The 13,353-nt window shown below is 38.9% G+C and overlaps 1 protein-coding gene across 2 annotated transcripts in view; it reads left to right on the top strand.

Moving 5' to 3' along the window:
- The window catches only part of MYH10 (myosin heavy chain 10), a 107,175-nt gene that overhangs the window by 62,160 nt on the left and 31,662 nt on the right, over window positions 1–13,353 (top strand). For both annotated transcript variants that reach the window (XM_075216940.1, XM_075216938.1), the window contains 7 exons: window positions 1,272–1,370; window positions 1,608–1,751; window positions 2,105–2,200; window positions 5,773–5,891; window positions 6,923–7,075; window positions 8,193–8,366; window positions 12,861–13,034. In XM_075216940.1, coding sequence (XP_075073041.1) covers window positions 1,272–1,370; window positions 1,608–1,751; window positions 2,105–2,200; window positions 5,773–5,891; window positions 6,923–7,075; window positions 8,193–8,366; window positions 12,861–13,034 — 959 coding nt within the window. The remainder of the gene's footprint in view (window positions 1–1,271; window positions 1,371–1,607; window positions 1,752–2,104; window positions 2,201–5,772; window positions 5,892–6,922; window positions 7,076–8,192; window positions 8,367–12,860; window positions 13,035–13,353) is intronic.

The raw sequence follows: 13,353 nt of genomic DNA, 5'->3' as shown, positions 1-13,353 counted from the left end.
TAGAGTTAGCAGGTTTTTCCTTCATACTAATACAAACAATTTGGGATCACATAGAGAGATTCTTGATACATGTATGTACCTTGTATGACAAGTCTCCTTGCATAGCAAATGCCTGTGCACCTGCAAATAATCCCATTGCTTTTTTCGTAGTAAAACGTATTTCTGTTTTGGATTTCTCATCTCTTATGTAAGAGTAGATTGACAATCACCTTGAACTTACCACACCAAATATGTCCCACACCAGAACTGATAGGCTTACCCCACTCCAGCGCAGCACACTAAAGCAGTTATTGTGCAATCACTTTTTCTAGATGCCCAAGAGCCAGAAGATAAATTCCTTTTATCAGGCCCATATGGCACTAACTTGATTCATGCAGACTTGTCCACTTATTTTCAACAAAATGTGTCATCAGCATTTGATTCTTTGTGGATTTAGGTAGCTCATAATTCCTGTATCTGGCACATTTCATTAAAGGCTAGGAAACTATATTTAATTAAACACCAATTAGACTTACTGATAAACTGATCAAGTAGTAAATGTGTAGTCATACAGTCCCCTCACAATAATTAACCAGTTAAAACTCTATTATTGGTATATTAAGAACAGCGTTTGAAAAGGTCCAGGTATTCTAAACCAGCATTTCTTTTTAGTGGCCTTTGGTGCACTTTGTTGAATAATTGAATTTCCAAGCGCACTGTGTGCAATGTAAATAAACACTTCAACTTGAAAGGCGCATAGTTGTGCCTTTGATATACACTGGGTGGGCCTTCTGGTTGTTGCAGTGCAGAACTGTTTGCCATGTCATATGGACAAGGCACCCTTTTTCACCTTCCCCATCCTTCTCCCTTTCTTCCCCGCAGTTTCCTCTATTATTTGTTAGATTATATTATTTGCTTCCTGTGAGTGGTACAGTTTGCATTTTTTGTTTTATTGCCAAATATTGTTATTATAGTTGTACGAACACATTTTAATGGAGAGCTATGTCTTCGTATAGACTGGAATTCACTGCCTCACCTTTCATCTATTGTCAGAACAGATGTGCTTACTCTGATTGTCCTTTCTTCATCCATCTTTATGTACCACTGGGTTTTGGACAGGACGGTTAACAGCTAATGTTTTCCAAACATATTTACCCAGAGCAACTATTCTTTTCCAGGAATTAATTTATTTAGCATTACTTTTCTACATCTTCTTAATAGCAAGATAAATGGGTTTGCTCTTATCACATTTAACAATTAACTCAATTGAAATCCTTAACGTCATTCTACAGACTTGCTTGAAAAGTCTCGAGCAATACGACAGGCTAAGGATGAAAGGACCTTTCACATATTCTACCAGCTGCTTGCTGGATCAGGAGAGCATCTGAAATGTAAGAAACTTATCCATGTACTTCAGCCATCGTTGATTTTGATTTAACATTGTCCTAGAGCTAATGTAGATAGATGTAATAGACATGGATGTTTTTAGTGTGTGGAATGTAAACTTACCTGCTATGTTGAGAAAGGGATGTTTTGCAACATTTGGATCACTTTTATCATCTAATAAAGAACTTTTCATTTTATGTAGTATTTCTAACATTGTGACTTATTTTTCTGTCCAAATTCAGCTGATCTGCTACTGGAAGGGTTCAGCAACTACAGATTTGTTTCCAATGGCTATGTGCCTATACCAGGGCAGCAGGATAAAGATAACTTTCAGGAGACCATGGAAGCAATGCATATCATGGGCTTCTCTCATGATGAGATACTGTGTGAGTAACATGTACCACAGCCAGATATCATTGTAGAAACGTATGATAAGAAAATAAAGCCGCTCAGAGTTGTGTGTTCGATTTCATTCTGTATTGACCTTTAACAAAACCCAAAGTCTAGAAAAGTGTGAGTTCTTGGATGACCCATCAGGGCCATAAGTAGGCACCTTTGCCTTGTTTAATTTGTTTTCTTAGGGCAAAACACTTTATTTTCACCCACCTATTACGATGTCAGGCGATTTAAACTGTTTCTCAACTTATTGACTGTTTTATATTTCATTATGACTTAATGATAAATGCATAGTGTCTGTTGCCTTGCTCCTACCTTCCGTTTTCCCTCCTTGTTCCCACAGCCATGCTTAAAGTCGTGTCTGCTGTTCTTCAGTTTGGAAACATAAGTTTCAAGAAGGAAAGAAACACAGACCAGGCATCTATGCCTGAGAATACAGGTGGGTTATTCTGACATCCGCATTTCTGGCAGAGTGACATCCAAAGAGATAAGTAGAATAATTTGTATAACTGCAGTTGAATGCTTTGGTATAAAACACTGTTGTGCCCACATATAACATTATTAATGTTTTTAAGACATTCTGCGATAAATTCTTCTCCCAAAACTTATACAATAGTGGATATCTTTATTTTACAACTACTTATATATTTACTGAATTTGTCTTCTGTATCCTTGGACCAGACTTTTTGTCCCAGGGCCCTGTCATTCAGTTTATTCTGTGGGCACGTAAGCTTTTTTTCTGCATCACCACAGGGGTTGGAACTCTTACCTGGCCTGTTGAGGGGAATGGAGTGTGTTGTACCTCTTGTTTGGTTCTTTTTCACAATGGGTCCTGACCTGACAAGTGTTTGTGGAGTACCTGTCCAAGACTCAGGAGTTCAGGCACCCTGTTTGTCGTTTTCAATGGCCATAGGAGGGGCATGAGTAAGGCATTCCGGCAGGCCAGTTCTGTGGATTGGGTATTGGTTTTTTTGTCTGGGCAAAAGTGGCATACAACCATGGTGCTTTGTTCTCATTGTGCCACTGTTCATCAGCAGACCAGTTTTGCTATTTTGTTGTCCCAGCGTACTTTTTTCACATTTTATAAAGAGACGATTGCAGAATTCACCTTTGGTAGGAAGATCCTTCAGGTGGCTGTACATTGCTAGGCATTTCTCCCCTCCTGTGAATTAATAGATTTCAGTAAACTGTATGCGGTGTATGATTTAGTGTAGGTGGTGAGACAGACACTTTGCATGTCGAACAGCGAGGAGTAAACTGTACCTGACCAAATGATTTTTCAGAGGATATGTTACTCATTTGTCATTTCATTGGTCCATTTATGTATATATATATATATATATATATATATATATATATATACATACATACATACATACATACATACATACATACATACATACATGGTAATTTCATTGTATTGTGATTTATTCATCCGCTCGGTCAGGATTTTTTTTTTTGCACATTATCTCTATCCGTTTTGTGTGATAAATATTTGGTGTACAGACCACCTTCTGTAGCTGTTGATATAGCACTCATTCAAAAGGGTTTCTTTTTAGCTACATTATTAGTTTGTAGCATACAAATGCAAGTATTTTCCCCTTTTATTTACTGCTTAGTATAGGCTGTACTCTGTACTGAATGCTAGCTACTACTCCATGGCCTTAATGAACCCCAGCAATACCACCAACTGTGTGAGGAATTCATTAGCCTTGGTACATACCAACCTCAGTCCACCAAGAGTAGCCTACGTCCAGTAGCCCCTCCCTGCCTATAATTTGCGTCTAATCAGAAGGCAGCGGGGAGCGTGCGATGGAGGGAGAATATGCATATTATGTTCTAAGTGTTTATTTTCTTTGGGTCCGGACTGTGGAGAACAGATCAGAGGCCAATAACCTACAGCCAAGCCCCAAGAGAGCTTTCTGAGCCAAGGGGGAGGGGAGGGGGTATGCTGCCTTTTCTAATCTATTGTTTTCTGCAGTGTAGCCAGATTTTTTGGGTAACAAGTCCTGTTTATTAGAGTAGTTGCTGTTTCACTCTCCCCACACACTGATTTTATCTGCCTCGTTACATTATTTATCAGCATTTATATATATATATATATATATATATATACATACATACATACATACATACATACATACATACATACATACATACATACATACACACACTCAAACAGCCTTTGTTCTGTAGGGAAACATTGGAATAACACTGATGTTTGGTTTCCAAGACCTTGAGTGCTGTCTCCTTTATTATTTTTCTGCAGTTCAACTTAGTTTCTATGTGAGTGCTGGGATATATGTAATAAGGTACTACTTCGGTAAGGATGTGAAACCACCATATCCTTCTATTCTGGGGCTGCCCTGTTCTCTGCATAGAAAGATTGTCTTTCATGCTAATAATTTCAATGTTGAATGGGTGGCATCAACTTCTTTTTTTTTTTTCATTCCTTCTCTGCTGAAAGGACAGTAATTTAATATTGGTTACTTCAGTCCTGCACTATGCAAGTTTTCCCCCAGAGACTGATCTTTCCAAGCACACTACAAACACGGAGGACACAGAACTTTCAGATCTTAGGCTTGGAAAATGTCAGCTACTGTCAGCTATGCTCTATTTTGTTTCTTGTAACTAAAGATCATGCACTGTTTGTTCTCCGGCTAAAGTATCTTAGGAAGTCAGTTGATTTGGAAAGTTTTGGGTGTTTTTTATACACAGAATTAAAAGGTGGTCACAGTTACAACCTGTTGTGGTGAAGCAGAGGGGTACAGTTCTCTCAATAGACAACTAGTAGAAAGTCCCAGCATGCCATGCCTGCCAGATATAGAGGTGGGACTTGTAGTTCTACAACAGATGGACAGAGCTTGATTGAAATGGTGCACTTGGAAGGGTGAAAACCCAAACTTATGAGAAACCATGTCCACATTACAAATGGCACACAGATAACTGTGAAGGGAGGTGGTATAATCAATAGCAAACAATCAGCATTTCTCACTTTTCTACTATGGTTTAGGAAATGTAAGCAAATGTCTGGTTGCTATGAGTTATTGCACTTATTTTTGCACCTTTACTTGTTCACCAATTTTCATAAATACTCCTTGCGGTATGATTTGTTTCATGTCTAGTTTTGCATGATCATCAAATGTAAATTACATCTGGATCCGTTTTATAACATGGCAAAACACATTTGGCAATGCGTGTAACATTTTCTTCTGTCAGTCATTTTAGTGTTTATAATGGACTTACGGACAAAACATCTGGTATGCATTGAAATATCACTTCCCCTAAGGTTCTCATCTTTTCTCAACTATTACCAGTTCTGTCAAATGCCTTTAACTTTGGCTTATACTGTATATTTTTGAATGTAATTAGCTCCTTTTTTAAAATATACCCATATTATAGCGGAGGCAGGTACTTTGTCGGCTTGGTCAATACTCAGTCATGAGACACACATTCTTAAGAATATTGGCTTAATCCACAAAATGGCTGCATCTACTCTTGAGTAGGTAACGTGTAAAAAGTACATGTGCTTTTTACACATGTAAACTGGTTTGACACAATAAACCAGTGTCGCCAAACCCATTTTTATTTTTGTTTTGCATTTGCCACATGTGAGCTTTAAAACTTATGTAAGATTCAAGTATAGTGCCAGTTGGTATGAGGCCTGGAGACTCTTCGTTCAAATTTAGTGCAATTCAAGTGTTGAGTGAAGTATTTGTAACGTATAGCTATATTATTTATCTGTATGACTGTAAGATTTCTATGTACAGGCTAAATAAAGCAATGCAGTATCAACTACGCAAAAAGCTACTTGCCAAACCTGGGCCTCGATTTGTACTAGTAGGCCATTAGTAAGCAGAATGAAAGAGGCTGTTTTCCAACAACTGATAGCTATTTGGCTCTGAACCTCCCTCTTGCTGTTGGCCCTTCTTTCAAGCTGGGTTACAGAGAGGTGAGCTGTATACTTGACATAGACCAGGCACAGGGCCTCATCTTGTGTTCTGCTCTCAGCTGCACAGAAACTCTGCCACCTGCTGGGCATGAACGTCATGGAGTTTACTCGAGCCATCCTCACCCCGCGCATCAAAGTGGGCAGGGACTACGTGCAAAAGGCACAGACAAAGGAACAGGTGAGCAGAGGCCCTGTCATGGGCAAATAGCCATTAAAAATATCTTGTGTACTGGGGATATATTCTTTGAATAGGATTAATGTTCTACTGCTTTGTGTACTAACAGCTCTATACCTACAGCTTTATTTATATGTCTGATGTCCTCAAACTACAATCCCAAGAGTGTCATGAGGTAATTTGTTCAGCAAGACACTCTGGGTTTGGTCATGAAATGTTTGTATAAGTCTGTGATATCATATTCTTATTATTACTACGGTCCTTTATTTGGCACCATTATATTTTCCAGTATAATCAAGGAGCACAAATTGATCGATAAATAGTATGTTCTTTTGTTTAATGTAGAGCATACCTACAGTGCTTTCGTTTGTTTCATTCCTGAATTTAGAAACCTCCTTGCACTTTTAACAATTTTGTAGGCTGTAGAAATGTGCTTTCGATTGCAACCTACCAGTTAACAAGGAACATCGAAAAATAGTGGAGGCAGCCATTTTGTTAGCTGAACCAATGTTTGAGCATGCATACCATCAATTCGCTAGGACTATTTTCCTTACTGGTGCACTTCATGACCACTATTAATAAGCCATGAATATTATATACGGGACACTGGGTTCCTAGTGTGTTGTGACCAACTTCATTCTTATGAATATTGGTTCCAACCGCAAAATGGCTGTCATAGTTTACAGATTGTGAACTGTATTTTGCTCATAGTTCAGTTAAGAGTACATCAGAAGTTCTTCATCTGTGTGTAATGACCTCAAAATGGCGTCCCGTGGTCCACCTTTTGGCAACACTATTGTATACTTTTGAGCAGTAACAATGTTTTAATTTAGTGTTTTTTATAGCCACACAGTTTTCTGACGGATAGAATAAAACTAATGTAGTAACTTGAAGCTAACCATAAAAGACTGTATGGTCGTCCTGATGCTTACTCCCATCCGGACTTTATTTAGGCCTATGGATGATAAAGGTTTAAGAACCATCTGACTTAATGGGAACATGATGACGATGACCATTTTTACTTTGATTTCCAGGCGGATTTTGCTGTGGAAGCTCTAGCTAAGGCTACATATGAGCGACTATTCCGCTGGCTGGTCCATCGGATTAACAAAGCTCTGGATCGCACTAAACGTCAAGGAGCATCCTTCATTGGCATCCTGGACATTGCTGGCTTTGAGATTTTTGAGGTTTGTCTAAAGCATACATGCCAACTCTCCTGGAATGTCCGGGAGACTCCAGAATTTCGGGTAGGTTTCCCGGAATCCCGGGAGAGCTGGTGATTCTCCCGCATCTGTCCACTTCACTAAATTAGAGCCGGCATGTACGGGCGGACTTTCACGATTTTGCGTCATTTTAGCTGCGCCCCAAGTGATGTAATGCTTGTTTAGGTTGTTTTTACAACTGTAAAAAGACCCAGAACAGGCATTATGTCACCAGGGGCGGGCCAAAATAGTGCAATTCGCAAAGCCCCGCCCCCTCCACCCATTCACCCCTCGTGCCCGCCAGGATCTCCCGGACCCGGCCAACATAAGGTTGGCAAGTATGGTTTAAAGTGTGACTAAAGACTTTAGTAAAACTCAATGTCATGTTAAAAAAAAATATACTTTGGAGAAAACAAATATTCAGTGTAGAGTCCTGGATTTCCCATAAAAGTTAATTCCATCTTGAAATTAATACTTAGTTTTGGGGTAATTCCATAAATTGCGCATTATCACAGAATATTACTTATTTGGGGTTTGGTGGGTCTACCAGTATCTGCTACTTTCTGGGGATACTCTCCTCACTTCTGCCAAAGCAGGCTTTTTTAAAATAAAATAAAACAGTGCATTTTGTCAATCCCTTGACACCCCCCCTTCCTCCGCAGGTAAGTAATATTGTGCTACATATAACTTGTGAAATTCCGTTTTGGGTGGCGATCAGAACTGAAAGAGGAACTCAATTTTTGCATACTCTCACCTAGTTAGTCCAATCTTCGAAGCCATATTACAGCTGAAAGGTATCTGTAAATATAGAAACAATAGAAGGGTGTTATTGGAGGAATAAATTGGCAAATCCAGTCGCTTTGTGTTACCCCAGGCAAAGTAACCTTTTTTTGTTTCTACTTATACGAGCTCTTTAATCCATCGATGAAGGCACTCATAAATCTGTATAAAAAGGATTGCAGCTTGTTTAACAGTGTTAATTGATACATTTGGGGTGTGTGTGTATATGTATGTATGTATGTATGTATGTATATATATATATATATATAATTTTCTTCTATGGCGAATGAGACTGCTAACTAGTCTTTTCTTCTTCTTCTAGCTTAATTCGTTTGAGCAGCTCTGCATCAATTACACCAATGAAAAACTGCAGCAGCTCTTCAACCACACCATGTTTATCCTAGAGCAGGAGGAATACCAGCGTGAGGGCATCGAGTGGAACTTCATAGACTTCGGCTTGGATCTGCAGCCCTGTATTGACCTCATCGAGAGGCCGGTAAGGAGAAAAGTCCACCATGTCCATTTGTGCAGTCAGCATATGGGATGCCCTTTCTCACCTATAAAGCTTTCCATTAGGTCACAGTTTAAGTGCTAGAAAAGTATGTATATATGTGTGTTTTTGTTCACTTTTATATATGATATAAAATCTAAGTGGTCATCTGTCATAGATAATCTTAGTGGTCAACCCATGCATAATTGTGTAATAAGTCTCCAAAAGATCTCCTGAATTAAAAAGAAACTTGGGTCTGGTGTCTTTTGGATATATAAGAACTGTATAGAGATATTGTGTTTTTTTTCCTGGGTCTTTGAAATATCTATGACCTAGGGGTTTGTGCTTATTAGTAATGGTTTAATAAACGCAGGAATTACCAAATATGTATGTAGTAGTTGCAAAGTTTAGCTTCAGTTAACATTATAGCATTAAAGCAATTTTAAGTGTATGCATGATATACACATATTGGAATTAACCATTTTGTGGCTAAACATTCACGAGAATATTGTGAGACGACATAAATATTGACGAGAATGAGGCACTCTATGATGTCACTAGATTGGCTGAATATTGGTTAAGCCCACCAAATCTCTTCCCCCGTTCTGTTCAGGTGACGGTTACACTGTAAACATGTATGGGTTACACAAACCTGTCCTGAGTTTTGACAATTAATAAACAGAATTGGCAGACTGCATGGATCGGCTAGTCTTAATATGCTGTGAACTTGTTATCTTTTGCTACCATATTTAGATGTTATATGTTAAGATTTAACCCTTCTACCAATTGGGCTTTTGTTTCTTTTTATTGGAACCTGACTATGGGCATTACTTTATATTGCTTTATTCGACGGCCTGATGGCACTGTGATTGCTACCATTCTGACAAAGGCACTACCTGTGTGGAGATTTTGTTTTTTCTTCTTGGGTTTCCCAGGCTTTTCCAGTTTTCTCCCACATTCCAAAAACATAGTAGGTGGTTAATTGGCTTCTGATGAATTTAATGTGTGTGTATGGGGTGTGTGTTCTCTTATTTTCCCTCTCATTCAACACACTGAGGAAAATCAGAAGGGAAGCAGTAGAGGTGATTGCAGTTCTTTCCTTTTGGCCTTGACGCATGTTTTGCAGTAACAGATGCTTCTGGAGCAGCCCTGGCCTCTACTGCTCCGACCAGTCCTCCTACATAATTGACCAGTGGTTCATCTGAATCCTAGTTCCCTTTCCTTGATGGGTTGGAGATTGAGCAGTTGTTGCTCAATCATAAAGGAGTGTTGGATAAAATTATTGAAGGGCTGTTAAGTATCCCATAGAATGATACTAAACTTGATGTACTTTAAGGGGCATATTCAATTAGCTTTCGGATTCACGGTAACGCGCCGAAACAGCCGCGAAACGTAATACACGTTACAGCCCATAGGGTTGCGTACGAAAATCTGCGTTAATGCGGTACCGTAATACCCGCAAGAACGCGCACTTTTCGTGGTAACGCGCGTTACCACGAAACCGAAAACTAATTGAATATGCCCCTAAATGTTGAAAACATTTAATTAGCCTCTTCACCACTTTATATTTTATATGAAAAGATAGAAAATACGTTAAACATATTTAAATGTTGCTATATTAATAATTGCGCTGCATTTTCGTCACATCGCAAATGATTGTATTGTACAGAAATGATTGATTACCACCTTCATCCGATTATTAAACTTCAAAAAAGCCTCGCTATCAGCACAATAGTCGCATCAAATTATGTTATACAATTTTTTCAAGCAGTGAAGAAAATCTGGCCTTGTATGAGACCTTTAGCATAAAGGGATCTTAGTCTTAGAGGCCTTGGTGGCATACTTCTATATCTAGAAGATATTCCCTTTAAATTACTCAAAGGAATGTTCCTAGTGGCAATTACATTCACCAAAATAGTAGGAGAACTACATGCTTTATGGTGCAATGAACCATTCTTAAACATTTATTTGAATGAAGCAGTCTAGTGGCCAAATCCCGCTTTCTTACCAAACCTAGCGTCTACTTTTCATTCAGTAGAGTATACTGCTGTCTCTCTGCCCGCAACCAGATAATGCGGTAAAACTACATAACCTGCTTCTCATCCATACAACTTATATTTCTAGGACAAAAAAAAGTTTAGAAAGACTGATCAACTTTTCGGCCTTCATGGTGGAGGCCAACAGTGACAAAGTCAGTCCAAAGATACATTTGCAAAATTAATATTGAGAGGTCATTACACAGCCCTATAAGGGAAATGGACGTGATTTGCCTGAGATCCTAAGGGAACATGCAAGGACAGTCGTAACTTCATGGGCTTGTAGAGTGCATGTAGGCTTTGGCAAATGAGATCTGCAAAGCATCAGGTTGGTCAGCAATTCGTCACCTTCACCAGATATTACCTCTTGGATGTGATGTAGTCTAGGGACACACAAAGATCCTTTAGACTACGAATCAATAAAATTTTACTTGCATTACATTTGGAGGAAATACGCAAATAATATTTACCGTTCCTTTCATTTCCTGAAAGGACTCCATGGCAGCCTCAATATTGCACACCTTTGTCTATATCTTTCACAGTTAGCTTGGAAAGTTGCTGAGACACCTAGGAAAAAAAGTAGTAAGTAACATCCAGTGGTGATTTATTGGGCAAGTCATGTACCAAACCTGATATAAGGTTTAAGATTTTATGCAGACTATCATTGTATCTGTTTCCAAGAGAGAATAAGGAAAAATAGGTAATCTCCACACAAAGTGAATGCCCCTATAACCTAGTTGTCAAGGACAACAAAGATTCCTATTTTAAATGCTGCTTCACTAAAATATAGAAAATCCAAAGACATCTTAAAATATATCATTCCTGGCTACTGAGGTTCCCTTAGACCTTTCTGGCTTTGACCTGGGTTAATAAGGTGATTATAAAATAGTCAGAATAACTTAATGAAGTTTGGTTGATCATATCCAGGAGGCACTACCTAGGTGATGCAGTTTTGAATGCCGGCCTTATTTTGGACAAATTGGATGTGGATGTCAGCAATATGGAAGACAAGCTTTGGTTAGCTGAAACACCTGCCTCCAAACCTTCGGAGAAATAATTAGCATGACGGGCACCCAGTATCTCCTGTGGTGGCAGCTCGTATTCTAAATCTGCAGAAGACGCCTCCCAGACGTGTTTTGCTACAGACATGCTTAAAATCTTTAGGCTTATACCCTGCCATGGAATATGTAATACTTATACCGCTTGGTGTGAACAGAAAGGAATTTCCACTTCTCTTAAAACTATTTACAGGAAGGTCTGTACAAATAGCTTTATGCTTAGTTCCTGAAAGTTAAGGGTTTCGACTTTTCTGAGTAGACTGGCAGTACTAATATTTTGCATGCTGCACTGCATGTTCAGCCTCCATATATTCCTCCTATTGCTCCATAGAATCTTAAACTAGTTTTGACAACATCATCCATTTTTACCTTTTGCATTTTACTTTGAGTTGGGGGCTCTCTTGCTGATCCCCTTACATGATTTTTCATAAAGACAGGACTGTCTTAAATACAATGCCCTCATTTCAATCAGATTAGAATCAAAATTCCACCTAAATCATGATATAAATCCCACATTAAGAACAGTCTTCCAACGTAGATGATTTTTTTTTTTCATTTTGGATGTCAGGGCTCTAATAATTTACTTTGATAGGACATCATATATGAGAATGAGAGTTGACCTATTGAGAGGTTGGCCTGTGACCATTCAGACGCATGTCACATGGATTACCTCTGTAATTTGACATGCTTATATTGAAGCAGGTAAACATATTCCTGAAAACATTACAGCACATTTCACACTTCATCAGGTCAGCGAGTGCCTCTTGGATGGCTCAACCTGGGACCTTGGTGGAGCAGCTGTGTCATCTGTCCATTCGTTGACAAAGTTCTATGGGTTCAATGTTTTAATGTCTAAAGACGATAGTTTTGGGCAGAAGGTATTGTGCACAGCAACTTTAGGGAAGCTTTAAGATGTCCCCAATAGATGCACAAGAAGGGATTTTTGCACTTGCATTAAATTATTATTTTTTTCCTAAGTCCATTGGGGGCACTTGATGTCCACCCATCTCATACACTGCTTTTGTTCTTTGTTTGACTTAAGTTGTTGGTGGCCAATGTCCTCCTTTTTGTTTCCCTGTCCCTCCTTTATTTACCTTTCACTCCTTTACTGGACCTTGATTAGAAAAATAACTGACTTGCTCCCAGCTAGGGGCTATATAAGTCTAGGAGCTCAGATTTCACTGAGATGACCAAGCTTCTGCGCACTCTTCTATACCCTATGGTTCCAGTGTCCCTAATGGACTTTGAGAAAAGGATTTAACACAAGTACAAAACTCTCTTTAGGGGGGTGGGTCATAAATAAGTGTTTATGTATATTATATTTGACTTTGTGCATTAAGGTGTCCTCATCGATTTTAATGTAATGTAATAGATCTGTAAAATTTGCTCTGTGTGTATTTTTTCAGGCTCACCCTCCTGGGGTTCTGGCTCTGCTGGATGAAGAGTGTTGGTTCCCCAAAGCCACAGACAAGACATTTGTGGACAAACTGGTGCAAGAGCAGGGCACCCATTCCAAATTCCAGAAGCCTCGACAGCTGAAGGACAAGGCCGATTTTTCCATTATCCATTATGCAGGCAGGGTAGGTGGCAGGACTCCGCTGTTGTAGTGTCTTTGTGTGATTTAATAAAGAGCAATAGTATGTTGTACCCCAAAGCAGCCAATCACACATCCTCTTTCACCCTGTTAATGGTTTCGACCCACCCTTAATGGTTTACATTTTAGCTTTTTTTCATGCATCTCTTGTCTAAGCATGTTTTTACCTTTTTAGTTACAATATTATGATTTAATTTTTATTTTGTGTTCAGTAATAAATCATTTCCTATCCAGCCCTTGGCCTATCTGGTTTACCATTTGGTCTTTATTACCATCAAATATTTGCTGATCCTTTCCTTGGGATA

Source organism: Mixophyes fleayi, chromosome 6 (assembly GCF_038048845.1).
Source record: "Mixophyes fleayi isolate aMixFle1 chromosome 6, aMixFle1.hap1, whole genome shotgun sequence".
NCBI classification, from domain to species: Eukaryota; Metazoa; Chordata; class Amphibia; order Anura; family Limnodynastidae; genus Mixophyes; species Mixophyes fleayi.
The sequence above is the reverse complement of the archived record's forward strand: the minus strand, read 5'-3'. Positions and strand labels throughout refer to the sequence as shown.